Source organism: Anser brachyrhynchus (genome assembly GCF_964034855.1).
Source record: "Anser brachyrhynchus genome assembly, chromosome: 2".
NCBI classification, from domain to species: Eukaryota; Metazoa; Chordata; class Aves; order Anseriformes; family Anatidae; genus Anser; species Anser brachyrhynchus.
In genome coordinates this window covers 6,209,451-6,236,827 of record NC_137695.1, presented here as the reverse complement: position 1 = coordinate 6,236,827, position 27,377 = coordinate 6,209,451, and the positions used below count along the sequence as shown (strand labels likewise).

At 38.0% G+C, this 27,377-nt stretch overlaps 1 protein-coding gene across 2 annotated transcripts; it reads left to right on the top strand.

The window, feature by feature from the left end:
• Nucleotides 1-490: 490 nt before the first annotated feature.
• On the top strand, nt 491-27,377 carry WDR48 (WD repeat domain 48). Of its 2 annotated transcripts, none has more exons than XM_080579078.1 (19): nt 491-599; nt 7,457-7,597; nt 8,942-9,020; nt 9,292-9,374; nt 9,486-9,615; nt 13,009-13,097; nt 13,972-14,073; nt 14,420-14,644; nt 16,204-16,278; nt 16,625-16,727; nt 17,204-17,301; nt 18,729-18,836; nt 19,149-19,245; nt 20,074-20,169; nt 22,022-22,127; nt 22,469-22,556; nt 23,149-23,225; nt 24,266-24,458; nt 25,391-27,377. In XM_080579078.1, exons 1-19 carry the CDS (start codon nt 552-554, stop codon nt 25,484-25,486), a joined length of 2,034 nt encoding a protein of 677 aa, XP_080435204.1. In that variant the 5' UTR covers nt 491-551; the 3' UTR covers nt 25,487-27,377. The 2 variants fall into 2 exon arrangements, with proteins under 2 accessions (XP_080435204.1, XP_080435203.1); XM_080579077.1 differs by having other exon boundaries at nt 22,019-22,127.

Here is a 27,377-nt window from a genome sequence, read left to right as displayed (position 1 = left end):
TCACAGGTAACCAGTGATAGGACTAGAGGGAATGGCCTCAAGTTGTGCCAGGGGAGGTTCAGGTTGGAAATGAGGAGACATTTCTCCTCAGAAAGAGCGGTCAGGCATTGGGACGGGTTGCCCAGGGAGGTGGTGGCGTCACCGTCCCTGGGGGTGTTCAAGGAGAGGTTGGACGTGGTGCTTGGGGACATGGTTTAGTGGTGACATTGGTGGTAGGGGGATGGTTGGACCAGATGACCTTGGACGGCTTTTCCAAACTTAATGATTCTGTGATTCTGTAACTGTATGATTCTAGGGCTGTGTGATTGTGTGACCGTGTGGTTTTACGAAGGGAAGGACGTTGCCCACTCCGGGCACAAAATGGCGCAAGGGAGCCCTGGCCCCGCCCCTTCCCCTGACCCCGCCCCCCGCCGGTCTCCCTAGCAACGCCTCAGCCGCAAGCCCCGCCCCGCCCCGCCTCCGCGCGCGGGCTTGGGGAGAGGGAGGAAGAAAAGGGGCTTCCGGTCCGGCTCGCCCTCCTCGGAAATGACGTCAGAGTGTCAACATGCAAGATGGCGGCGCATCACCGGCAGAACACGGCGGGGCGGCGGAAAGTGCAGGTGGGGCCACGCGGCGGCACGGGGCGGCCGGGCTGGGCCCGGCACGGCTCGGCTCGGCTGGGCTCGGCCCGGCTGCCGCAGGAGGGCTCCGGGCAGGGGCTGCGGGGTGGGGGCGGCCCGCAGGTCAGCGGCTGCGCGGCTCACCGGGGCTGTGGAGACGGCTGCGCTCTGTGGGGAGAGGGAAAGAGGCAAGGGGCAGGGGCTGGGGGCTCTGCCCTGCAAACGTCGGCTCCTTGTGCCTGCTGAAATGCCGAGGGGAAGGGGGAGGCTCGGTGCTGGGGAGGGGCGGGTGGCTGCTTCGGAGGGGGGAGGCAGGTGCGGGAGGTGCTCAGCTGCCCCCTGTCAGCTCCCCCGTAAGCATTCTTTAACAGTAAAAGTCATGAAAATGTGTTTGTTGTGGTCCTTAACTTTAGTTTCCTTGTTGTCTGGGATGCTACCAGCGCTTTAGATAGTTTTACGCTTCTCAATATGGGAAGGGTTTAAGGTTTTATCGATGTGTAAAGCTGCCTCCCTCTAACAGCAAGTGCAAGTTTCAGCTCTTTCTATCCATTGTAATCAAAAGAAATATTGATTAAACCTGAAATAGTATCCGTCCAAACAGAGGTCAGTTCAGTGGTCGAAGGTGTCATTTGTAACACTTTTTCTCTTTGAGACAAAACACCTTTTCTAGCTTTTAGTGGTTTTCGTGGTTAAGAAAAGCAGATGATAGGTAAAGAATAAAAAATTCCCTTGGTATTCCAAAAAAAAAAAAAGCCCGCTGACATTGTTTAAAATACAAAGAATCCAAAATTTAATGTCCCTTTTATTGATCTCATTGCCTGTGCCATATACAGGTTCTTGCAGGTGAACTTCCTAAGGCGAGGGGTTTATGATAACTAGTTATTTCTTTGATGTAGCCCTATTTCTTTATGAAATATTATTTCCCTGAGAGCAGCATATATCAAAGAGTACGTTGTTTCTGTGTTTACTGCTACACTCCTCTTCCAAACAGTGTTTAGCTCAAAAATGTGTATTTACGGGTGTTTCTGTGCTGATTTATGATGTCCTCTTTTCTGCTGTCATTGTGTTACTTGGTGCTTTTTACTTCACGTACTGCTCTGCTGATCTGGGCTTCAGACAGTGCATATTAAGTCTAAATCAAAAGAGAATAACTTTACATATGCACATAATGTAACTAAAGCCTTGAGTAGAAGCTAGGTATTTTATTGCACTCATATTATTTCACTTACTCGGTTAGATAGAGAATTTTGGCCGCGTAATAGATTTCTAAGTGGCTCGTGTATCCATCAGATGCTGAAGGAAAGTTAAAACCATTAACAGTTTATTTTGTTTCCCAATGGCTGAGTGTTCAGGGCGCTGCTACATCAAGCGAGACAGGGGGAGAGCGATTTCTTCCAAATCAATGAGGCTAGGGGAAGACGCTTTTTAGAAAAACACCTCTCGGGCGTGGAGGAACCTGATTCCTTACGTGACATGAGAACTGGTTAAAGTTTATGGAAATCTGAACTATTATCTTTGATGCACCTGTTCTACTGGTCAGCAGAACCATCCAAAACGTCAGTTTAGGATGCTTCTGCATGTAATTTTATGTTTAGAAGGGTTTAATCAGACTAGGTGTTTCAGGCCTCAAAATAAATTCCATGCATAAATAAAAGTAAGAAGTATAATTATTTAAATGTCAGTCGGGCGTTGGAAATGGCCTGTGGAAGGCTGTTTGTGCTGCTTAAGCTTGGTTATGCATGTATGAGGGTTGCAGCGGTAAGGTCGCCTTAGTTCAGGAGGGAATGAGGGTGCAGGGGTGTGGGAGCAGCAGCCACCACTGTATGAGAAGCAGTTGGCTGTGTGCTGTAGCTTTCAGGTGTGTTGCTGTGAATTAATTCAAGATGAAGCCACTTTTCAGCAGGTAGCTTAAAGCAGCTGCCCGTGAGGGGCTGCTTTGTAACTGCTCTCCCAAACCTGCTGCCTGGCCAGGATGAATTTGCCCATGTGTTCAAAACCCCTTGACGCAACAGGGGAATTTGGATGTGACTTGGATCAGTATCTTGGTTATGAAACTATTATGGCTCAATTTTAAATATTTTTATTAGTAAGTCCTGTACAGAGAAGACTTTCTGCACTGATTTTGTCATATCCGTGCACTAATATTACATGGCAGCCAGTGGAAAGTAGTGAAAGGAAAAAAAAATATATTTCTAAATATTTCAGATACTGATCTTTCTTTGGTAGAATTTACTAAAATGCACAGATTTTGTATACTACGATTTATTAGATTATATATGTGTATGTATAATATCTAATTCTTAAGCAAATGAATAGCCAGTAGGTTGATTCATTGTAGAAGGATAAGATGAACTTTTTAATACATTACTTCTAATCTAGGGCTTGGAACCTCTGGTGAAAATTCAAATATCAATATGTTCTTAGTTTTAAAAACTTATTTTGAGGAATATCATCTGCTCTACCAAGATGCTAAAGAAATGGATATTTTTCTTGGTGTGTGACTGCTTTATCTCTCACTTTCTAATGCAATTGATGGTAGTTGTGGAATCCTTCCAGGGATTTAGAAAAATACCATTTTTTTAATTGTCCACATTAGCATCTGTCTCTGAAATTTTCCCTGTACTTAAACGCAGGGAATACATGCTATCAGACCTTGCCTGTTAGCTTCTTATTCCACCGTGATGGAGTACTGGTATGTTTAAAAGCACATTTTACCCACCCATAAAGAAAATCTGTTATGAAACACGTAATTTAACTAGTGTAGCAAGATTTCAGATTAGTTGATATACTCACGCATGAAGGAGATTAATCACAGGTCCTCTAAGAACCTCACTTGGCCTTGTGTCCTGAAATGTATCTGTTGACACTGGTTTTTATCTCCGGACCTCGTAGTCATTGAAATGCTTAGTCCTGATCCATTTAAGATACTGGATCCCATAAATAGTTTATAACGAGGGTCCATCACCTTGTAATGTTTTCTTTCAGTGTCTACCACAGTGAAAACTTGTTATTCGTTATGGCAGTGTATAAATGCTATGGCAGTATAAATGTAAGAAGCCTTGGTCAGTATTACAGTATTTCATATCCCATCTTGCCCCTTCTGGAATATCATGGCAGTAACTCAACTAAATCTGTATCGCAATCATCATCTTTGTGGTTTGAAGCCGCCTTTGTGAACCAGGCAGTAATGTGCTCTCAGTCGGCTCTGTTTGAAGTCTCTGCCAGGTGGTGGTGGCCACAACTTCCTGGTGACCTTCACAGCCCTCTGCAGATACAATACAGGACCTCATCTGGGGCAGAAAAGTTGTGTATCCTGTGGGTTGGGCTGAATTTTACCACAGCAGAAACCTGTTGCATTTATATTTGTGCATGGGCACGTATGCTTGAACATTTACTTTATATTTATTTTATAGTTACTGTATTTACTAATAGTTGTTCTATTTCTATACTCAGTGGCAGTCCAATTTATAAAAGCAGACCTTTCTTCTCAAAAATAAGGTTATAAGGAGAACCGTGTGGATTACCAGCAATCTTCCTCTGTTCATCTTAGTGAACTCTAGGTTTTAGTGAACTTGCCTGCTGTCCACCAGTCTTAAACAACTGTCGGGTCTTTTAAATCACGTTGTCATTTTTATTGATCCACTTTATTTTCCCTGTTTTGAGAAGCATTTCAGCACCCTTTCGACAGATTTTATGGAAGCCTTATTTTGTCCCTTTCTATTATATATTTTGTTATTATGTAATTAACTATTTGAATACAAGCCTGGATGCTTCAGGCGTGCAAATGTCTTGTGAGGTTATTTTTTGTTGAGCAATGTGTATACTGTGTGTGTTGTTGGCACGTGGAAGTGATTAAAAAGACTAAATAAATTCTGTTGAGTATTTCATTACTGCTGGTAGTTGAAAACTGTTGTCAGTCTTCCTGTCATGTCTGAAACAGCAGAAAAACAACACCCAGTTAACCCAACAGCCAGTTTCAAGGTCATCTGGATGGCAGTTTAATAGTTATGCAAACTCCATTACCGATGGAAGTGAAAATTATTTTACTACATCTAATTTGTATGAGCATTCTTCACTGTTAGTGAAGATTAAGAAAGTAATGTTATTATGAGCAAAAAGCTCCTTAAAAAGTTTGGGTGATGTGGTGGTTTTACTCTGCTGGGCAGCTGAACTCCACCACAGCTGCTCTCATTTCCTCTCCTCGAAGGAAAAAGGGGAGAAAATACAATGGAAAGAGCTCAAGGGTTGGGATAAGGACAGGGAGAACACCCACCAGTTACCATCACGGGCAAAACAGACTCAAAGTAGGGAGATTAATGTAATGTATTGCCTATTGCTAACAGACTAGAGCAGTGAGAAGCTAAAGGCAAACTAAAACCACCCTCCTCCTCATACACGCTCGTCTCCTTCTTCCCCATGAGCAGCACAGGGACTGGGGGCTGTGGTCAGTCCCTGATGCTCCTTCTCTGCCGCTCCCTCACGGTCCCTCTCTGCGCCTGCTCCACGCGGGGTCCCTCCCACGGGATGCCGTCCTTCCCGAACTGAGCCTGCAGCTACCAAACCCTTGCTGTGTAAACCCAATACAGGTGACCGATCTAGTTTGACGGTCTTCTTTATGAACGGAATAAAGAGAGAACTCTCGATTCATACCTGAAAATATAACAAATCTGGAAGATGATTGACACAAGAGGAACAAACCCAAGAACTGGGGATTTGTCAAAAAATGTCCTGCTAGCTGTTTGGAGGAGCAACAGCTGAAGGACCTCTGCTGCTCCGGACTCCGTCAGTGCATTTCAGAAGGATTTCACCCTAGTAGTGAACATCAAATTTGATCTACTGATCTTTAGGTTCTGAGTTCTTTCTAGCTAATATTAGTTTGTGTTTATCTGCTCGTGCTCAGTGTTTTTAACTGAATGTCTTCATTGCCTTTATTCAAATAGTTTGAAAGTAGTGTGAATTTGATGGCCATCCCTTTGGTTTACGTTTTGTGTGGTGCTAGACCTTGACTTTGTTCCTAACATTTTTTTATTCAAGCAGACTGTGTGGGTCTTTTAACAACATAGCTGTCATATTATTAAGGCCAGGGGAGGAGTAGCACAAACATCTTGCTCTATACATCACTAAAAAACACTCCAAGTATTTGAAGTGTTTCACCAGAAGTCTATTAGGTGTGCTTGACTGTCCTCTCAGTAATGTCTCTAAAGTTGTGTAGGTGGAGACTTGAGCATGGATGGCAAGAATATTATGGATGAATCTGGAATGGGTGGGAGAATCCAAGAGTGTTCGAAGTTAGGACAATCTGAAATTGAGAGGAAGAGCTGTGACTCTGCAAGGACTGTAAGCGGCTAACAAAGACTGAGCCAGAAGTGCTTTTAAGAGCATCAGAACGCAACAGATTAAGTGTAGTAAATGGACTTGTGGAATAGTGATGGGAGAGTATTGCAGCACAAGGATTCACAAGGCCCTAATTCTGATTCTCCAGTTGATCAATAGAGCTGTTGGCAGCTGTTTCTAGCACAGAGAGAACAGGACTGGATGCATGGTTGTCAGAAACAGCAGGTTTCTTCCTGTGCTGCGTGGGGATGAGAGAACTCAGTTGAGGACGCATTCACCTAATGGACCTGTCAGTCCTTGTGGTATAGAGTCTGAGATGGTGTACAATGTTTCTTCAGTGATGTGGACCACTGAAAATTTTGTTCAATTTCTTGGTTTTATTTTGCATAATTGAGAACAATCTGGAAAACATTTTCTTTGTACTGCTATAATGCGGTTTTTGGACTTCTAGATCCAATAATTACTTTCAGATCTCTGGTTGAAGACGACTACTTCAAAGCGTTTTCAAAACACTGATAGCTATATATCCAAATGATTCTTGCTGCTGGCAGGTTGGATTCTGACGAGTTTATAACTTTACCCCGATGTGACTGTTTTATATAATCTGGGAAGAAGCATAGATGTCGGTTTCCCCTCCTTTTCTCCAAGTGTGAGGGCTTTCCTCCTAGCACTACGCAAATCCTGTGTAAGTGATGAGAAGAGAGGCAGCACAGTGTGAATGGGAGAGCTCTAAAGAGTCTACAATGCCTTATAACTGCATTTACTGCACAGTAATAGTGGAGAGTGCAGTAGCCCTTGCAGTTTGTCTCCTCAAATCACCATTTGGTGTTTCTAAACAAAACAAAGAAATTACCTATGCACTCAATGCTGTGAAATTCAGAAAGAATGAAACTGAAAGAATAATTCCTCTGGTTGAAAGAACAGTAAATATTTATGCTGCTTATTAGATTAGAAAGGAGGTAGTTAAAAAAAGAACAACAACAAAAAAACAAAAACAAAAACCAGATGTCAAAATATTGTCCTTCTTAAAGTATCTTAATACTACTAATAGTGATATCTGGGATAGCTAGGATTTGTACCTGCAGTTTTTCAGTGCTGTGCAATCCTCAGTGCTTGTATCCTCTCCCCTGTGAGTCTGGAAAACACTGTCATCTCAGCTTTGGAAGCTATGAAACCTGCTTAGAATATGAGACATGAACTCATTGTGTTTTCTGGGATCACCCAGCATATCTGTGCAGAGCAGGGAAATGAACTAAGAATTCTCTGAGTTAAAATACTTAAATAATCCTTTGGGCTCCATATCTGTGACTGCTAATATCTTTATGATTCTTCCCCATTTTCAGGTGTGTGTGGGGGGAATGACCAAGAGTGATGGTAACTCGAACTGACAGACTCATTAAATGCTTTTAAAGCTCTTCGTATTTTCTATCTGAGAACCTTACAAAAATGAAATTAGATGGTAGCATTTTGTGGCCAAGTCAATATCTTAATACCATAATCAGATTTGTGTAAATGTATTTTAGGTCTCCTATGTGATTAGAGATGAGGTGGAGAAATATAACCGTAATGGGGTAAATGCACTTCAGCTGGATCCAGCATTAAATAGACTCTTCACAGCAGGCCGAGACTCTATTATAAGGATATGGAGTGTCAACCAGCACAAGGTAAGCCAAGAGAATTTATCAGTGTTAAATCTCCCCTTTTTTTTTGAGTTATCATGCTAGTAAGCTGCCTACAGGTATACACCTGTTATTGTTTATTAACAATATTTAACAATATTTTTAATTAACTACCAGTCATTTTGACATTACTCATATTGTAACAAAATATGTGGGATTTTACAAACCAATGCGTGGGCCAAACAACTAGTTAGAGCTGAGATAAATACAGAATGTTGTCATTTCCAGTGATAAAGACGACAGAAGAACAATCCCTAGGACTACGCATATCATGTTAATTTTGAATGAACTTTTCAATGGATTGTTTGCTATATTCTCTTATTTTGAGGTGACCTTCAGTCATCACCTCCCCTTTATTGTTATCTTTACTTCGAAGAAGAAGAGGAACCATTGATCAGATTCTGTTGGTTCCACTTTCTTTCACCATTGCATTTGATCTTCTAACTAAAGAAAACTTACTAAAATGTTGCACTAAACATATGCTGAACACTCCTGGCTCTCTCAGCCTTTCCTCAGAAATGAGGCTACTCATCTTTGTAGCCTTTTGATGGACTCTCTTGAGTACGTCCATGTCTCTCTTGCACTGGGGAGCCCCGAACTGGGCACAGTGCTCTCGGGATGGCCTCACCAGAGCTGAGTAGAGGGGAAGGATTACTTCCCTCCATCTGCTGGTGATACTTTGGCTATTACAGCCAAGGACACCATTAGCCTTCTTTGCAGAAGGTCACACGCTTCAATGTTCATGTTCAAAGAGGTGTCCACAAGGACTCACAGTCTTTTTCTGCCAAGCTGCTCTCCAGTTGGTTGGTCCCCTCCTATGGGTCCAACTGAACAAAAGGTGAGTGTTACGAACCTGAATGGATTACTGGAAATTAGGGCTTCCATGTGAAAGACGCAGAAGATAAAGCTTCCTAAAGTTCATGACTTGGAGAGATCTTGAGAGATCTTGTATTGTGTTTTGGTTGTTCTGTTTCTCTTTGCAACAGAACAAGTCTGATCCCGTAAATGCAGAAATAACTAGCTTGGCAGGCCCTGCTGTTTTGATTATAAGTTTTCCTGTACATACAGGATACAAAACCAGACACTTTAAGGTGAAATTATATATGAGGTAGGACTGAGAGTTTAAAATGTGTAGGAATTCCACTGAAAACCACTTTGATATCTTACATTGAAAAACAAAACAAAACCTGGAACAGTAACTTCAAGCAAATTCAGTTAGGGAACTTTCAATCCATTTGAAGGTTGAAAATGTCACAGCAGGATCTGATAGTTGTGTTAGCTTTTCCATTCATGAAGAGATCTTATGAACTTTTTTTTTTATATTTCTAGCAAGACCCTTATATAGCATCTATGGAACATCACACAGATTGGGTAAATGATATTGTACTGTGCTGCAATGGTAAAACATGTAAGTATTAAAATATTTAAAAACTAAATACTCAGAAATTATATATAAAACTTTATCCACTGCTTCTGTGGTTTTACATCTTGTCTTAGCATGTAAAATTTCTGTGATGTATTGTAAATTTACTAAAAATAATATAAGCATGTGTTTAAATTAATCCCATATACACATTTCAATTTTCATTAAATCATTTGAAAAGAAAATTAAAGAATAGTGCAGACATTTTCTAACGTAATAAGCCTTTGAAGTTTACTCTTTATTCTTTCCAATACAGTGATATCTGCTTCTTCAGATACTACTGTTAAAGTGTGGAATGCACATAAGGGATTTTGCATGTCAACACTAAGGACGCATAAGGTGAAAAACATTATCTGCAACTACTCTATTTTACTGACAGTCTTTTAAATATTATGATATAGACTTCAAATGGATAATATTGTTGACTCACGTTGTTATACTTTGTTGTAGGATTATGTGAAAGCCTTAGCATATGCAAAAGATAAAGAACTGGTAGCATCTGCTGGGCTGGACAGACAGATATTCCTCTGGGATGTAAATACTCTAACAGCACTGACTGCCTCAAATAACACTGTCACAAGTAGGTACCTAGGGAGGGGAGGCAAATGCAATGTACTTTGAGTAGCATAATTGTGTGGTCATTTTAAGACTATATATACCAGTTTCTGTGTGTATGTTAAAAAAAAAAAGTGCAGGAATCTTTGATTTTTTTTTTTAGTGTGTACTCAGCCCATTTGTTGCATTCTGTAATAGCTGAAAATCTACAGCAACCACCAGTCATGGTATTCGGAATAGAAGACAGGTCTCTTTGAACGTTTTCTCGAAATGTAATGAGCTGCTGTTCATTGAAACTTAATAGAGCTTTAACTTGACAAGCATTTTGCTCCTTGACTAAAACAAATTATAATATACACAAAAAATACTGAGAAATATCTTGAGGGAAAATTTCTGTAATGTATTCTGTGTATTTGTTTAGATGCTGCAACAAATACAGCGCAGCACCTAAAGCAGAACTTGATAAATTTATCAAATGCATCTGTCAGAAGAATAAAGTTACTATATATATTTAGATATAAATTCCTGCAGTTGTGGGTGGTGTTGAAGTAACACTAAGCACTGGTTACATGCAGGGATAGTGGAGTAGTGAGATCTAATCGCTAGTTAAATATTAGAAGGCAAGGGGAAAATGTTGGTAGATTTTTCCATCAGGGTTAATCTTTAATTTCATCTTCTTCTTTTAAGAATGCTCTGATCCTTCTTCTCTATCCCAGTAAAGACATTGCAGTAAAATGAGATTTTTTTCCCCAGAGAGCAGTTTCAACACCACTTTTTTGGAATAGTCAGCATAGAGCTGGTTAAGTTTCTCTTCTGGGAAGCATAGCACCTGTCTTGAAGTTCAGTTATAGTAAGTTGCTTGAATGAGTAACACAAGTCTGGGTCGTCAGCATCCTGCTTTGCATTGGCTCTTGCAGAATTTCTGTTTTGTGGTAAGGGATCTAGTTTGACAATTATGTGCTTTGCTGCCTGTAGGTTGTTTGGAAAAATGCTGTTCCAAGTGAGTGATCTCTTTCATTTTATGTTTGTTGTTCAAACATGTATCAAACATTAGCTGAGTTTCAGCTGCATGCGTTGGCAAAGCCCTTATCTTGCCACACTGCTACACTTAAATTCCCTAAATAAGACCACTTGCCTACTCATTCATAGGTTAGGAATAACTCAAAGGAAAAAACAGAAGTCTGCAAAGCTAAAATTTGGAATTGGCACAACAGGCAAATTAAGAAATTTCAGGAAAAGTATGTGATTATGTAAATAAGAAGCACGCATCTCATTGCTTTGGTGTGGTTTTCTTTTGAATTATGGTTTTATCTGTTTCTGAAAGGAATGTTATGTTTCAGGGTCTGTTAGCTTTAAAAATGAAAGGTGCATCTGGTGGGCAGAACTGTCAGTTTTACATTTTTTTCTGTCTACAGGACTCTTAATTCAGGTATAGCCTTACGCTGACACATCTGTGCAGTCTTCAGGAGAGAGAGGACTTCTAGTGAGGTATTTTGGACTGCCAAGTAGTAGTAGGATGACACATGACTGCACATAACCAAACAGATATACGTATTATTCCCCAGATGTCTGCTGTCACTAAGAGTAGAAGTGTTTTATCACCAAACGTTGCTGATAACGTTAAAACGTTCTATCTTCTGGTTGAACAGGGAGTTTATGAAGAAAGAATTTATTTGCCTGTTAGTAAGAAAACTTGGTTGTGGGGGAAAAAATGGGTTTCTTAAACACTGCTACAGTGATACAGAACCCCAGTGATCCAGGTGAATCATAATTGGGAGACAGGGAGTGCTGTTTTGAGCACAAGATGAAAACGAAGTAGAGGCATTACTTCTGAGATGGCAGAAATAAATTAGCATTTCTGGAGGTAGAGCAGTAGTGCTTCATTAGGGAGAGGGAAGAGAAGGAGGCGGGAGGTGGTTTTTCTCTAAGTACAGCTCTGCCAACTAAGAGTGCTTCTGTTGGGAAGAACACTGTGTATGTCCTAGATAAGCTGGTTTTCCTCAGTCCTTTCAAACACAAGTGATTTCCACAAAGTCTAAGTGAAGATTGTATTTGTGGTTTAATTTCCTGATTCCTTAATTTTCTGATTATAGGGAAGCAATGTACACAAGCCAACATTAAAAGGAAACTTCATTTTATAGAGTGTGTCTCAAATCAGGATAACCATAATTTAAATTAGAGGGAGAGATTTTGCTTTTGAGAGGTAGTTCTTTCCAGAACAGGGAGGAATCAGGCATTGCTTTTTGTCCCACATGGATTTTGTTTTTGAGCACTTCGGATTCTTTCTTCTGTTCCTGATGCTCTCCTGCCTGTTATAACTCTCTAGAGGCAGATTTAAAGCCTCTTATAGATTGTATGGTTGTTGGACAGTGTGCTAACCTTCAAAGGTTTTTAGTGCTGCTTTTTACGTTCAACTATTCTCTGGGAACACTTGAAGACTATTACCTATTTTGACCACATGTAATAGATTTCATTTGAAAGTTCACGTTTAGATAGCTATAGGTAACGATAAAGAGAACCCTGAAGTAAAGCTGCACAATTCTTTCCCTGACAAAATGTTTATGATACAGGTCGCAAATAGCGTGTTAAAAACTTACTTCCATGACGTGCATAAATTACTATATAAAATGTCACGTTTTTGCTGATGGTATAGTTTGGTGCTGTTGTAGGCTTTTTGGTATACCAGTGATATGGTTTTGAGTCTTTGAAGCTTGCTGAAATGCCTCATGCTGCTCTCCGAATAGATTTTCATCTGCTTTGACCGTGCTTGTCTCAGTTGAGGGTTGATACTTTAATCTGTCCAAAGCTAGGCTATGCTAGATGGTACAGAATTTGTGAGCTCTGATAATTACTGCAGTCCTTTACAGGTAGTTGTGATGCTAAAGAGTTTCCATAGGGTTTTCCCAAACGAAACGGTAGTGTCCGTGCCCAAGTAACATGATTCAGCGCTACAGTGAAAGTTTACTAATGCATCTCCACTGAACTCAGAGAACAGTCTTTAATTTATAATGTAGAATTTTACTGTTGCTTGGCTTGGAAAAATTTCTGTACATTAATCCAAACACTAAGTTATTATGAGATCACTTAGACGTACTATTCTCTAATGAAGTAGTTGGAAACAGCAATAGCACCCTGCACTGAATTGTTGTGCCAAAAAGACACCAGAATTGTAGTTACCATAAATCGGAGGGGTTACTGTGTTTTTATATTACGCTAGATCGATAATCATGGTGGTGCTTTTGTAGGATTATGCTGTGTACAGTCTTTTTTTTTGAAGGATCCCCATATATGGGGTAGGGTGGCAGTATTTTCATAGGTCAAATTGCATTCGGGTCTGAAAAAGGTAGCATTTTTGACTGAATATGTTTTTAAATGACAGCAATAAAATTGAAAATGTTAACTTTTTATTTTGAAATAGCTTCTTCCCTGAGTGGGAACAAAGACTCGATCTACAGCCTTGCAATGAATCAGATGGGAACAGTTATTGTATCAGGGTCCACTGAAAAGGTAAGCAAAAATTTGTTAAGGCATGTTCTGCATCAGTTCATGTTTTAATGTAAAGAAAAGAGACAACTTTATTCATTTTGAGTTTCACGTCTGTGGCAGCTTTTGTGTTTTAAATAGAGAAGATAGACACTTTTTGTTGTTTTCTAAGCAAAAGTTGAAGTGTAGGATACAAATACCTGCCTCAGTATAAAAATGTGTAAGTTATCTGCATAGCTTTAATACATCATCTGACTCTAGACCTCTCTATATCAAGGATCATTAAATTTCACCATAAGAGCTCTGATTTTGGGGGCATATTAGATGATTATACTCAGATGATTATGCAAACTGAAGCATGTGCCACATGTAAGAAGGAGATTGTACAGCAACTTGCAGTGGTGGGAAATGAAATGGGATAATGAAGTAAAGTGTTTGCAAGAGAGAGACCATACTTTTTGTTTTATTGAAAGGTAAAATACCCTGAAGTTCTCCCTAATAATTTTTTTCCTAATCTGATCTTGAGAGAATTTTTCTTCCAAGTCAATATGAAAATGAAAATACCAGCCAAACATCTGAGAGGATTCTCAGAATCTTTTTCTTCTTTCCCCCACATCACACTATCTTGCTTCCAGTCATTTCCATTCCTTAATGTCTCAAGAAGATGACAGAAAAAGCCAGAACAAATGCAATTACAAACAAGGGAAGAAAATCACATCTGATTATTAGAGGTGCATAAGATCTAGTCATGTATATCCTGTTCTAATGAAATATGCTTTTGGTGATGGATGTGTGCATGTTGAGAATAAGGGTCAGTTTGTTCAGAAAGACATTATTTTCTGTAGAGGAAATGCATTGGTGAAAAGAATGTTAATGCAGTTATCCTGTGTCTATGCAGGTTCTAAGGGTGTGGGATCCAAGAACTTGTGCTAAACTAATGAAACTCAAAGGGCACACGGACAATGTGAAAGCTTTGTTGTTGAACAGAGATGGCACCCAGGTATGTGCTTTTATTTGAGGCAAAGGCATTTAACAGAACACAGAAATGTCATTAGCTTTTTCAGTACGGTAACTATTTTATTTCGTAGGCTACAGGAGATAGCCTAACAAGAATTTTAAAGAGATTGAGTGATTAAGGGTTGTCAGTGGATGGATGAGGTCCATCTAGGTACGGGGTGGTGGTTGATAGAAAATGTCTGGAAACTGTGACTAGATTTGTTAGCTGCCAGTCTTCATTTAGCATGATCTTACTGGAGAAAAAAAAAAGAATTGTGAAAGCTCTTTATGGAAGAGAAAAAAAAATACTGAAATACTTGCTTGATTTAAGTACAATGATTGTTGCTCAGTGTCTTTCAGGCAGTTCCGATGGGACTATCCGTCTGTGGTCCCTTGGGCAGCAGAGATGTATAGCCACATATCGAGTCCATGATGAAGGTGTTTGGGCTCTGCAGGTCAATGAAGCCTTCACTCATGTTTATTCAGGAGGAAGAGACAGGAAGATTTATTGTACAGATTTACGAAATCCTGATATTCGTGTGCTTATCTGTGAAGAAAAGGCACCAGTTCTTAAGGTAACTGATTTTGCTTCACAGAAGCACAGACTGGTTGAGCTTAGAAGGCACCTCTGGGAGATCATCTTGTCCAACCCCCCCCGCTCAAGCAGGACCACGTAGAGCCGGTTGCCTGGGACCAATTCCAGACAGCTTTTGAAATCTCCAAGGAGGGGAGACTCCACAACCTCCCTGGGCAACCTGTTCCAGTGCTTGGTCACCCTCACAGTAAAATAATAAATAAATAAATCCTGATGTTCAGAGGAAATCTCTCGTTTTTCAGTTTCTGCCCATTGCCGCTTGTCATGGCACTGGGCACCCCTGAGGAGAGCCTGGCTCTGTTCTCTTTGTGCTCTCTCTTGAGGTATTTATACACATTGAGATCGTCCCTGAGCATTCTCTTTTTGAGGCTGACCAGTCCACCCTCCAGAACGTGTAACTATTTCTAATTGTTGGCTAGAATTGGAAATCTTGGAATTTTGGATTATAAGAAAAACCTGTAGATTTTTAAATATTCTAGTATTCTTTCTGTTACAAAGCAAACAAGTTCTTCTAAAGAGAATATTTTGATGGAAGTTTTGGTTTAAAAAGAAAAGTTAAATCATCAAACGTTTGTGTTAGGAAATAGAATATTAGGCCTGGTATAAATCTTTAGCTGTGTCTTCTGATGCATGTGTTAGATTTTCTTTTTTGCAACAGTTTGAAGTCTCACGGATTAACTTTAAACTATATTTCAAATATTTAATACACATTTGAGGAACAACTTGAAATTTGCTGTGCTAGAAAGGCTTTAAATCACTAGCTTGGACAATGAGTTTAGTAAAACATGCAATTATATTGCATGTTGTGTAATGAAACAGTGGCTTCAGGTATATATTGTTAACAGAATCTGTATTGCACATTCTTACCTGAGTAACAAGTGTTTAGCATATCACATCTCCAATATATTGACTTTGTCTCCTAAATTACATATGAAACTTAATTGTCTGAAGAAATGCCTAGCTGCTACCTAAAATACATAAATTCAGATATTCCTGAAATTGAATATACTTCAAACATGAGAAGTTGTTTTTACTAGGCTTTAGTACAGTTTTAAGAAACAAAGACAGCATTGTCAAGGCTTTAGATAAATATGGATGTTTCTTAGAAGTACTTTATATGGACAGGACTGTATTAGAATATTGTGCATAATCATGGGAACCAGTAGGAAGATTGATCAAGGGATTTTTTGAATACTGAAACAGAATTTTATCTTAACTGGAGAAAACTGCGTGCTCAAGTGAGTCTTTTGAGAAGACTGCTTTTGAAGAGAGTGCAGATTGGAAACATTTTATTGTCTGTAACTCTAGATGACATGACATTGGAATGTGTATGTGTAAAAAGTGTGTGATTGAAGTAGAAACCAGTATATAAGCTGTGTGTGTGTGTAGATATATATATATATATATACATACACATATTGCTTATATTCTAAGCCAACAGAATATATTCACAAGGAAAGCCAGTATATAAGCTGTATGTGTACACAGAGTAAAATTAAGTTAAGCATGGCTGAAAGCATCTATGGTTTCATTATTTAGATGGAACTTGATAGATCAGCTGATCCTCCTCCAGCACTTTGGGTTGCAACAACTAAATCTTCTGTGAATAAATGGGTAAGTGATATATTTTACACTATTAATTCAGTAAAGTAGTTGTGGAATTTGCAGTCTTGGTTTGGGATCTGTTGGTCTGTTGCTTGCAATTGAATTGTGACTTGCTATGATCTGTAAGTTTTCTTTAAAAATAATAAAATGTTAATACTCAAGTTGACCAAAAGACGTCAAGCTTTGAATTACTTTCTTTGCTATCTATTTATGCTGCTTTCCTGAATAAAGTATCTTATCCTGCAATAGATAATTAACATCTGAATAGCAGCATGAACTGGCAGTTGTTAGTCACAGATAAGAGCAAAGTTTTTAGACTATTATGAATGCGTCATGATTTTCTTTCTTTCTTTAGACTTTGAAGGGAATTCACAATTTTAGGGCATCTGGAGACTATGATAATGATTGTACCAATCCTATACCACCACTATGCACACAGCCTGATCAAGTTATAAAAGGTAAACAGCAGTTTTCTAGGATGCTTATAAAATCTGGTATCGTTAGCAGAAATGATAGATCTTTAAGACTGGCACAATTTTTTGGTACATGATTTCTGAAAAGACCTCGACTCTGTGTAAGGACTGCTCTGCAATGACTCTCTCTGCAGTGTTCTGCAACTGCTCTTCAACAACTAAAAACTTCAGTGGGTTATCACCACTGTTTTCGTCAAAAATCCAAAACACAGCATCATATGAGCCTGTATGAAGAAAATTAACTTTACCTCAGTCAAAACCACAAGAAATAGAAAGACAATATGATTAACATTTATGTAAACTTAGTTATGATTAAAATAGAGTTTACACATTGGTGATGCTTATATAAAATAGTGAAACCAAAGAACAGTCACATATGCTGTGTTATACAGTTTAATTTAATGTAAAATTATATAAAGAAACAACTACAGTAGTGACCTTAATTCTTGTTTGTTTGATAGGGGGTGCTAGTATTATTCAATGCCACATTCTTAATGACAAGAGACACATATTAACCAAAGACACAAATAATAACGTGGCGTACTGGGATGTGTTGAAGGTAAGTGCATAATTCTGGATTAAACATTTGCTGTCGGATGAATAAATACTTTGTGTTTTTTGAAAAAAAAATTAATTTTTTTAGTGTGGGAGATTGCTGTGGTAGAAAAAATAATTTTCGTATGGTTGCCTTTTTTTTTTCTTTTTTTAATGGGAGGCAGCATTTGTGAGCTTTCCTGCATCTTAGGAGCATCTTTGTATCATGTGAGGTTGGGTAGTAACATCTTCATTCACTTCAAAGTCAGACCCTTGAATTCTGTCCTGAAAATAGTCACCTAATTCAGTAATGTATGTTTTGATTGGATTTTCTTTTGAAGAGGGCTCAAAGAGGCCTTGGACATGTCTGCCCAATGCTGTATGTAGTAGTATAAGAACGCTTACCCTGCAAAAAGGAAACCTGTGCTTCAGGTCCTAAGTCTGCTATGAATCCACAGATCCCAAGAGACTGTGCTGATTAGTAGTCAGTGGATTATTCTGGGAGTTTGAATTTACCACTTCCACTGTTGGCTAGATAGCAGGCAGGAGTGCAGGACTGGACAGAAAGCTAGCAGGAGGAAGCATGACTCTTCCCTAATGCCACTCACTTCTGTGGGATGAGAGAGACGTGATGTCTGTCCCTAGTTTATCTCCTTATATCCAACGATTGGTCAGAGGAGAGGAAAAACAGTGCAAAGAGGACTGGAGCCTCAGATCAGTGAGATGGTCAGCAGTTTCTTCTCTTGCAAAATCCTGTGTGCTCCAAACAAGATTCAGTAATAAAGCATACTCAGCTGTCTTACTGAGTTCTTGCTGACTGAAATGAAAAAGAAGGGAATGAGGTTAGTGAATGTAGATTTGTGCTAAAAATGTTCTAGAAGACTTGTAGAAAAGTGAATAGCTTTTCTTAATTTTCATTTACAGTTGTTATATGTTTGAGAACAGTATTAGTAGCAAAGTTAGATTCTAATGTTAATCATTCAATTATTTTCTGTTTTTGTTGGTAGGGTTTTCAGAAGCATCTCTTAGACATATCTGCATACACACTCACTGTAGAGATGGGGTATTCAGCAAATGAAGGTGGTGTCTTCTGTTCAGGATTCACTGCATTCTAAATCTGCGACTATCTATCCAGGAAACTGGAAGAAAAGTGGGAGTTTGTTACTTCTCACTACATCCTCCAGTCTTCCTGTAACTTTTTCTTTTTTTATCCTTCTCTACTGGCTTGATGCCATTACCTCAGAAAAAAATCATCACATTCCACATGAACTATTTTTCAATTTTTGGAGAAAAATTTGAAACTTTAACTTGTGTATTTCTACACTACGTTATTATGGAGAAATCATAATTGTTGTAATCATGTTGAGTGTATGTGAAAGTTAAGTAAAAGTTTTTAAGGGTTTATGTAACTCAACACAGAACTTAAACTTATGTGTTTGTTTTGTTGTACAGGCATGTAAAGTTGAAGACCTTGGGAAAGTAGATTTTGAAGAAGAAATTAAGAAGAGATTTAAAATGGTGTATGTGCCAAACTGGTTCTCAGTAGACTTGAAAACAGGGGTGAGCTACAACTCCTAAGTCTATTGCTCTGCTGTCATAATTAATATAATTTTGTATGCTTTTATTTTGCTGTTTGAAGAACAGTTTATCTGATGGGTTTGATTTACTTTGAAGCAAATCAGCAAATCTTACCTCAGTCCTTAACAGTCCTCTATAACCTTTTTTTTGTTGTGTTATTATCAGTTTAAATGCTCCAATATGAGTTATAAATTTTTAGCTTTGTATTCTCAGCTGTTCATTCAGTAAACTTGTAGACTTGTTTTATACAAAACAGTTACTGTGTTCTTCTTGCTGATGGTCTTCTTCCAACAGATGCTGACAATTACTTTGGATGAAAGTGACTGCTTTGCGGCCTGGGTTTCAGCAAAGGATGCTGGATTTAGCAGTCCAGATGGTTCTGATCCAAAATGTACGTTTTTACTAGTATTAGTGCTTTATAGAAACAAAAAAAGCAGAATGAATTCCAGTATTTGTTACAAAATATTCCAGTGTCAGATAAGTTGTTGGTTGGTTTTTAGGTATGTTTTCTTTAGACTAAATTCTGCAGAGAATTCTCCAATAAAAATGTTATTTTTTTCTGAAATATTTCAATTGTTCAGTTTTTTCTATTTAACTTGGTTTTAGGCCTCCAGAAAGCAAAGGGTAAAAGTAATATTTCTCAACTTAGAGCTATTACTGAAACTAGAGAATGCTATAGCATGTGAGTGATCCAGCAGTAGCATTTCAGAAACTTGAGTCTTTTTGAAAAACCAGCTTTTTCTGAAAGACTGTAGCATCCAGTTTTGAGTTTGTGGTATCTGTTCATATAAATAGTTTTTTTGGGGGAACAGAACTACTCAAACTTTTGGGAAAGTTCTTGTCTGTGGATCAAATAGGGTCAGCCTCTTTTCACAGGTAACTAGTGGTAGGACTAGAGGGAATGGCCTCAAGCTGCACCAGGGGAGGTTGAGGTTGGAAATGAGGAGACATTTCTTCTCAGAAAGAGCAGTCAGGCATTGGGACAGGTTGCCTGGGGAGGTGGTGGCGTGACCGTCCCTGGGGGTGTTCAAGGAGAGGTTGGACGTGGTGCTTAGGGATATGGTTTAGTGGTGACATTGATGGGAGGGGGATGGTTGGACCAGATGAGCTTGGACGTCTCTTCCAACCTTAATGATTCTGTGATTCTATGAAATGTAAAAAAACACTGGTGTCATAACATCTTACATAACTGAAGTTTTTCCTAACTGTGTCTTGACAGTAAACCTTGGAGGGCTTCTGCTACAAGCGCTTCTGGAGTATTGGCCTAGAACACACATCAACCCAATGGATGAAGAAGAAAATGAAATAAATCATGGTTAGTATTTTTTATGTTTTCCTCTTTCAGTATTTATTCATATATTTTTGTCTGTTTCTTTAACAGATACAGCTTGATTTGCTATCTTACAGTTGTCTGTATATGAATTGTAGCCTTTAATGCTGCTTATTGCTTTTAAAGTTGTTTTTCACCAAAACATGCTGAGTAGTTTATTCTTGTCTAAGTGTCAGCAAAAATATTAAGAATTCTAATCTTAAGAAAAAAAAAAGTAAGGTTCTGAAGTTACAGAAACATGATGCCTTGATGAAAAACAATTAGTGGCAAAAGCAAGGCTCAACTTGGAAAAGGAAAAGAAGCAATCTAGATAATGAGAGCAAAGAGCAGTGATTCATTTATTCAACATTAGTCAGTACTCTCTTGACATAACTCCAATTTGCTTTCAGGCATTATGAGCAATATAAAATAAAAGAAATAGTTTTTGGAAAAAAATGCATTCAGTGAATATTACAGTGATGGGGTAAGTCTATAAAAAAAAGTGTTCTTTTAGGTAATAATGCGAAGTCTAATCAGGCAAGTAAAATGCAAGATAGTGGCTGAGTTTAGCAGAATGAGAGGGACTGTAGAAGTCCTACATTTCATGAATTATTTTGAAATATGTTCAACCCAGGTCAGAGTTGACTAAAAGTCTTTTCTTTGAATGGCAATTAAGAAATTACTTTCTGCAGATAATGCAATTAAGAAAACTGTAAGTTCAGCAATATCTTGCCATTTTGTGACAAAGATTATGCCAAGAGTTACCTACTTTTTTCTTTCAAAAGTGATCTCTGAGCAGGGTGACAGCACTTGGCAGACTTTTCTGGAAAATGTTGCTGATTCTGATACTTTTGCATGTTGGCAGTTCACAGCTTGAGAGTCAGACAGAAGTGTAATTCTCAGGCTTTTGTATTATTGGGACACTTACACTACTTATTTCTGCGAATAGTTGTGAATTAGTGGAATGTTCAGAACATTCACTACAGAATCGGAGTCTTCATTTTCTTTTTCAAAAGTAAAAAAAGGAGATGAGAACTTCATGTGTTATTGTTACCTGTTGTTAACAGAAATGTTGAGAAGAAATCTTTCAAACTATAGAATTTTTCTCTTGCTTCTAGTTTGAGTATTATATTCATCTGTCCTAATATGTAATAAATTTCTTTTTTGAGTTCTTTGCTTGATGATTTTTTTGATATTTCTTTCACTACATTTTGCTTGTAAGAATGCTAAGTATTTGTTCCTCTCATGAGCCTGAGCCATTTAATTTTTTTTATGTTGCTTGAATTCAACATAATGTTCAAATGCAGTAATTACATGCTGAAATGCAATCGAGTTGATTTTTCTCAAGTGGAAGGAATAAATCTAAATACTTCTATCTTGTGTTTCAAGACGCCTGAATGACAAAAAACTGTGCTCTTCAAAAATAATGCTGTTTTTGGGGGGTGGGGTTTTTTTTGGAATCTTGCATGGATGTAGAATCAGGTTCTTCATTTTTTGAAGACCATACTGCTAAAACTATCTAAAAAATGAATTTAGAATACAATAACTTCAAGAAAGTATGCGTTTGAACTTTACTAGTACCCTATTTTGACATTTGGCAAATCCAGGTAGAAGGGCAAAGCTAACATCTTTGCGTTCTGTACTGTCAGTGTAGGGGAAAATCTCATCACTTTCTAGAGTTTGTTTAGATATACTTGCTACGTGTTGGAAATGGGCATTTTCTTGCTTTTATGAAGCTTGTGATTTTGTTTCATTTACTAAATTCATTAACTGTAGGTGGAGAAGACACCTTCTGGTCTGTGCATACCCAGTTTTAATGCCTAATGCAGTCTTACTGTTGACTTTTTTTTTCCAGCAGTGAATGGTGAGCAGGAGAACAGAGTCCAGAAAGGAAATGGATATTTTCAAGTGCCACCACATACACCAGTTATTTTTGGTGAGGCTGGAGGACGCACTTTGTTCAGGTATAGAGACTCAAAAGTGTAAATTAAGTGGCCAAACATTTCCTTTGTGCAAGCAGAAATGTTGTCAAAATATAATACTTGTATCCATGCTGTACTGTACATTCAAGACATGCTCTTGGCAGAGAAAATAAGCAGCTGTTAATGATAGTTCTTGCATTGTTCTAACTCACGTATGTTGGTGGACATCAACAAGGTGTGGGGTAGGTTTCACAATGTTAAAAGTTGTATGGTAGTTGTAAGTTACATGGTGTTATGGCTTTGAGACTTTTTTTAATGCACATTGCAATTACTCTTTTCCTAAAGCTTAACTCTTTCATTCATAAAGCTTTTCTGTGTCTTAGGTTATTATGTCGGGATTCAGGTGGTGAAACTGAATCTATGCTTCTTAATGAAACCGTGCCACAATGGGTAATTGACATCACTGTGGATGTAAGTATCCCATGTATAGATTTTGATTTTTTTCTTGTTGTTGTTGATTTTGTTTGTTTGCTTAAAGGCCAACTACAAAATTTTTATCTGAACTCAATCTGAAGTGATATTTTTTTTGCTGTGTTCTTCACATACTGCATTTTAAAATAAGTGGTCTCAAGGACTATATTCAAGAACCTTTGATACGTGTTATTTTTTGATATGTCCAGTTAAGATTTTTGTTCATGTCCTTTTAACAGAAATCTTAGAAAAGAAACTCACAGCACTGTGCATAGTAGGTATCCTTTCCAAGTGTGGAGCTCAGGAAGAGAAAGTAGTTTTCACATTGCTGCAGTCTTTTCATACTATCTAATTGCCTTTGAAATGAACAATAATTCATATTCAAAAGCTAGATATAGTACGTACATCATCTAAACTGGAGCATCTCGGGAGCATGAGTAATTTGCAAGTTGTCTGTGGTGGTTATGTTTATTAAGACTCTCTTGGGTTTTGATAATTAGGATCTGAATGTACTTTACATACCAACTGGTAGAAATAGGAGCCGATAATAGTTCATCCTAAATTTAACACTTTTCAAATTGCTTCCTTCTAGAAAAATATGCCCAAATTCAATAAGATTCCCTTCTACCTCCAACCTCATTCATCTTCAGGGGCAAAAACTCTAAAAAAGTAAGTAATAATGCATATTTGACTCTCAAAAGTGGAAAAAAAAAATGGAAGGTCAAAAAAAGTTTAAATAGAATCTTACTGTGGTTGAACTTGTAGAAAAATGTTTCCAGTCATTTAATCACCAATGCACTGAAGCATTCAGTTGTATCAGAATATTTGAAAGAAAATAAGGGTTATTTCGGTTTCAACTGACAGTTGCTTAAGTTGATGCTAAGAAGTCTCCAAAAACCAAACACTGTAATTTAACTTGGTGTCTTTTTGTGGTGTTTGTGGTATTTCATCAGAAAGCAGAGGAACTTGCTGGTTGTTACAATGTCCAGAACCACAGTTTTATATTCAGTTATGTTTCCTCTTTGTAAGAGTGATGAATAATAGATTTTTAAAAGGAGAAGATACAAAACCTGACAGGGAATGTGAGATAGTCTGTCCATCACATTAGCTGCAACTGGGGACTGTGTAGGTTAGAAATCAGTGCAGATCCTCAAACATGTCCAGTGTTGTGGACAGTATGCCTACTGTTTATTTGCAACAATTCTGGGTATTGTTCATAAATGTCCAGGTCCTCTTTAAGTCTTGATGAATTCTATACATCAGAGACGATTTGTGAAAGAGCAGTTCCATAGACTTTGTGTGCTTTGTGGAAAAACTGCCGCTTGTTGCTTTAAAATTCCCTTTTGCTGCGTAGTAAGGAGAACAGCATAGTCTATTTTACCTCTTTTCTTGTTCCATATCCTTTTTATCTTCTTGTTAATCCCTTCTCTATTGAAAGAATGAAGGTTGCGTACAATGCTCTTCATCTAAAGTTTGGTTTTAATTTAGTCTTTTGAATATCTTATGGCTTTTCTGAGTCCCTCTGGGTGAATCTTTGGAATCTTCAGCTTCATGGTATTCTGGATGATCCTGATAAACTCTTCATATTGTAGTAGGAGTAACATTAAATTATCTTGTGTACTTGCATAGTTTGCTACAGGTAGGGTATTGTGCAAATAAGTAGTAGTTTACTCAAGATTATTCTACCAACTTTTGCTTAATTTACATAGAGACCGACTGTCGGCAAGTGATATGCTTCAGGTGAGAAAAGTGATGGAACATGTCTATGAGAAAATCATAAACTTGGATAATGAGTCTCAGACAACTAGCTCTTCCAATAATGAAAAAGCAGGAGAACAAGAAAAAGAGGAGGACATTGCTGTGCTAGCAGAGGAGAAAATTGAACTTCTGTGCCAGGACCAGGTAAGTTACCCAAGCATTTTAGCCTGTGAATAAAACCAACCTTTATAAGATCACTTACTCATATTCAACAACTGTACTTAACACTATTTCATAGGGTTCTTAAGTAGCTCTTAGTCCGATAGCACAGTTCTCTGTGGTGTGTATATATATGTATGTTATATTTATTTGAATAATACTGCAAACTTTATACTGAACAGATGAGTCCTCCTATTTGGACTTCACTCTTCTATAAATAAATAAAGTGTTGATTTTTTGAACCTTTATACCACTTTTTTAATTTTTCTAATTATACATTTCTAGCAGTGTTTAAAACTTGTCCAAAATCATGGATTGCTTAGTAAGTATAGTAACTGGGGGAAAAAAAAAAAAGCCACAAAGCTGCAGTTGCAGAAAGTGAGACCAAACTTTGCTGTTTCTGGGATGGGTTTACTTTTTCAGTGGTGTAGGAGGGCTGAATAGTGACTCTGGACTCTGTAACTCTACCAGAGGCTACACCACCTATTTCTAATGCAGTTGTTTGTGGAATACACTCACTGAGTGCGAGGCGTGGTGAGCATTGACATGTATAAGCAGACTTGAATAAAAAGCAATATATAAAGGTAATGATTGGCAGCTTTCTCAATATGAGCTCTGAAAATCATCCGGTTCAAAATTCTAATCAAGGAATTGTTCCTGTCAGCTGCTTGCATGAAGGTTAAATATTGAGGAGGTGGTCGTTAATGAAATTATGTTGGTAAAACCTTTCTGTAATGCAAGAGATTTACTCAGTAGTTGAAAAATCTGAGCCTTTGCATGGTTGATCTTTGATGCCATTCACCCATAGGAGTGTTTTGCCCAGCCAGAGTGTTTTATCCTTGAATTTCTGACAGCATAGCAGATTGTGGATTAAAACGCACAATTTGTGGAATAAAAGATGAATTCTTTCTATTCAGGTTTTGGATCCGAATATGGACCTTCGAACTGTAAAGCACTTCATTTGGAAGAGTGGCGGTGACCTGACGCTTCATTATCGCCAGAAATCAACGTGAGGGGAGTGGTGGACACAAATGGTTGCTCATTTACTTGACCATACTGTGCTGGTTCCAAGAGTAGTACTATAGAAGCCCACTGAACCCCTAAGGTAGATGAGACTTCTAATGACTCAGTATGGACGGAAAGTATACATTTAATTGAAGTGACTAATAGATCTGTAATATAGAGGAAAAAAGTCTATATGATTTAAACTAAAGTCTGTCCTAGTCTCAGCCAATGAGATGGGAAGTCCCTGAGTGGTTCGTATTGTGTGAGGTGTACAGAGAATGGATGATAATCCAGTGCAGACTTTTGCTTCCTCCTTTTTGCTTTTTCTTTTTTTGTTTTTTTTCCAGAACATTATATTCTCATTGGCTCATGTTTGATATGAAACCATTTTGGCCATATTAGTAGCTGTGTTCGCAATATAACTCAGAACTGCACACCAGGTATTTTAATACATTCCGTTCATAAAGTACCTACAGTGATCTCTCACAGGTTACTAAAACATTTCTATCATTTAAAGACATTTGGAAAAGAAAAGGAACAGAAAATAGGTATTGCATACTTGAAAGAATCGGGCCATTTAATTGCAATTGAAGGGGTAACATTAGACTTGTGTTAATACTGTGATTCAAGTGTTGCTTTAGAGAGCTATTGACATGCAGAATAAGAACACTAGATAAATGTTGTAGCAGGGTCAGTCCAATGATGCTGTGCATCATAATAGTGAACATGCTTTGCAGCAACCTAAAGAGATTTTTTTTAAAATATATATATATAAAACTAGTTCCTGCAATGTGTGTTTTAAGGACACAGTGGTCTAATTTTTGGTAACTTTGCTCCAAAACTATGTGACATTTTGTTAAAACTTCAGACCATTCTGAAAATAACTTCATGTGTTTGATGTCAAACTTCAGAAAATTCACAGCAGATTTCATACTCATGATATAAAAATACTTACTCTTTTTTTCAAAAGTTTTATATGCAGTTCTTCTTTTGTTGTAGATGTATGCAAATCTTTTTTTTTTCACTGCTATTTCTGAAAATCTGTGGCTGTCATAGACTCATAATAGTCTTTTATAGAGTTTAACTTATTGGGGGGGGGGGGAAGGCATTTCAGCTTTTGGTGGGAAAATGTGGGACTGTCCCAGAAAACCATTTGTAGCCAGAAGAAATTACAAATCGTCATAAAGAAATTATATAAAAATGACTTTCTGAAGCAGAAGCACAAGTGCCTTCCAAGGGCAGTATAATATTTGAGTTTCTTCAGGAGACATATGCTCTTGCCCTTCCTGTGTCTTGCTATCAAGATTTAGGTTGAGGCCTAAAGAAAGTCCCAATAGATTATATTACTGGGATTATATTGGTTAAACAAAAAATTAAATATTTTTCATTGTATTTTATTTGAAAAATAATCAAATCATTACCTTCTGCACTCTTAACCTTAGCTAAACAAGCTCATTGCTTAAACAAAAGATGTGGTTCAGAACTAAGCTAGCCTCTTATCCATCTTTTGAAGGAGTCAGTTTCAGTTTTTAAGGCCTAGTTCTGTGTATGCTCAGTCAAATGCAGTTGTGCTATCTGCACATTTTTAGTGGTGTTTGTAAATTAAATGGTTAAACAGAACTGTAACTTTTATTGATGAATTGTCCTGACTTGTATTTATTAATAGCAAAGGTCTGTGCTTCCTTTCAAGACTTTTTTTCTTGTTGTCTTGCTGTCCTGTTGTATACATTGTAATTGCTCCCAATAATTCTGTTTAAAATCAGCCAAGGTTGTAACTTTTTTTCCCCCCCCTAACCATCCCAAAACTGCAGTTTCAGTAAAGATTGACAGAGGAGTCTGCAATGCCAGAAGGATAAATGATGTTTCACAGTTGTACAGAATAAAAGGCTTTAGTTAAAA

Bases quoted from the DNA above. Each gene is read 5' to 3' on its own strand.
- WDR48 (XM_080579077.1), top strand. From the start codon at position 552: ATGGCGGCGCATCACCGGCAGAACACGGCGGGGCGGCGGAAAGTGCAG. The intron at 22,557-23,148 runs GTAAGTATCCCA...GCTTCCTTCTAG, and splicing joins TAATTGACATCACTGTGGAT to AAAAATATGCCCAAATTCAA. The intron at 24,459-25,390 runs GTAAGTTACCCA...CTTTCTATTCAG, and splicing joins AACTTCTGTGCCAGGACCAG to GTTTTGGATCCGAATATGGA.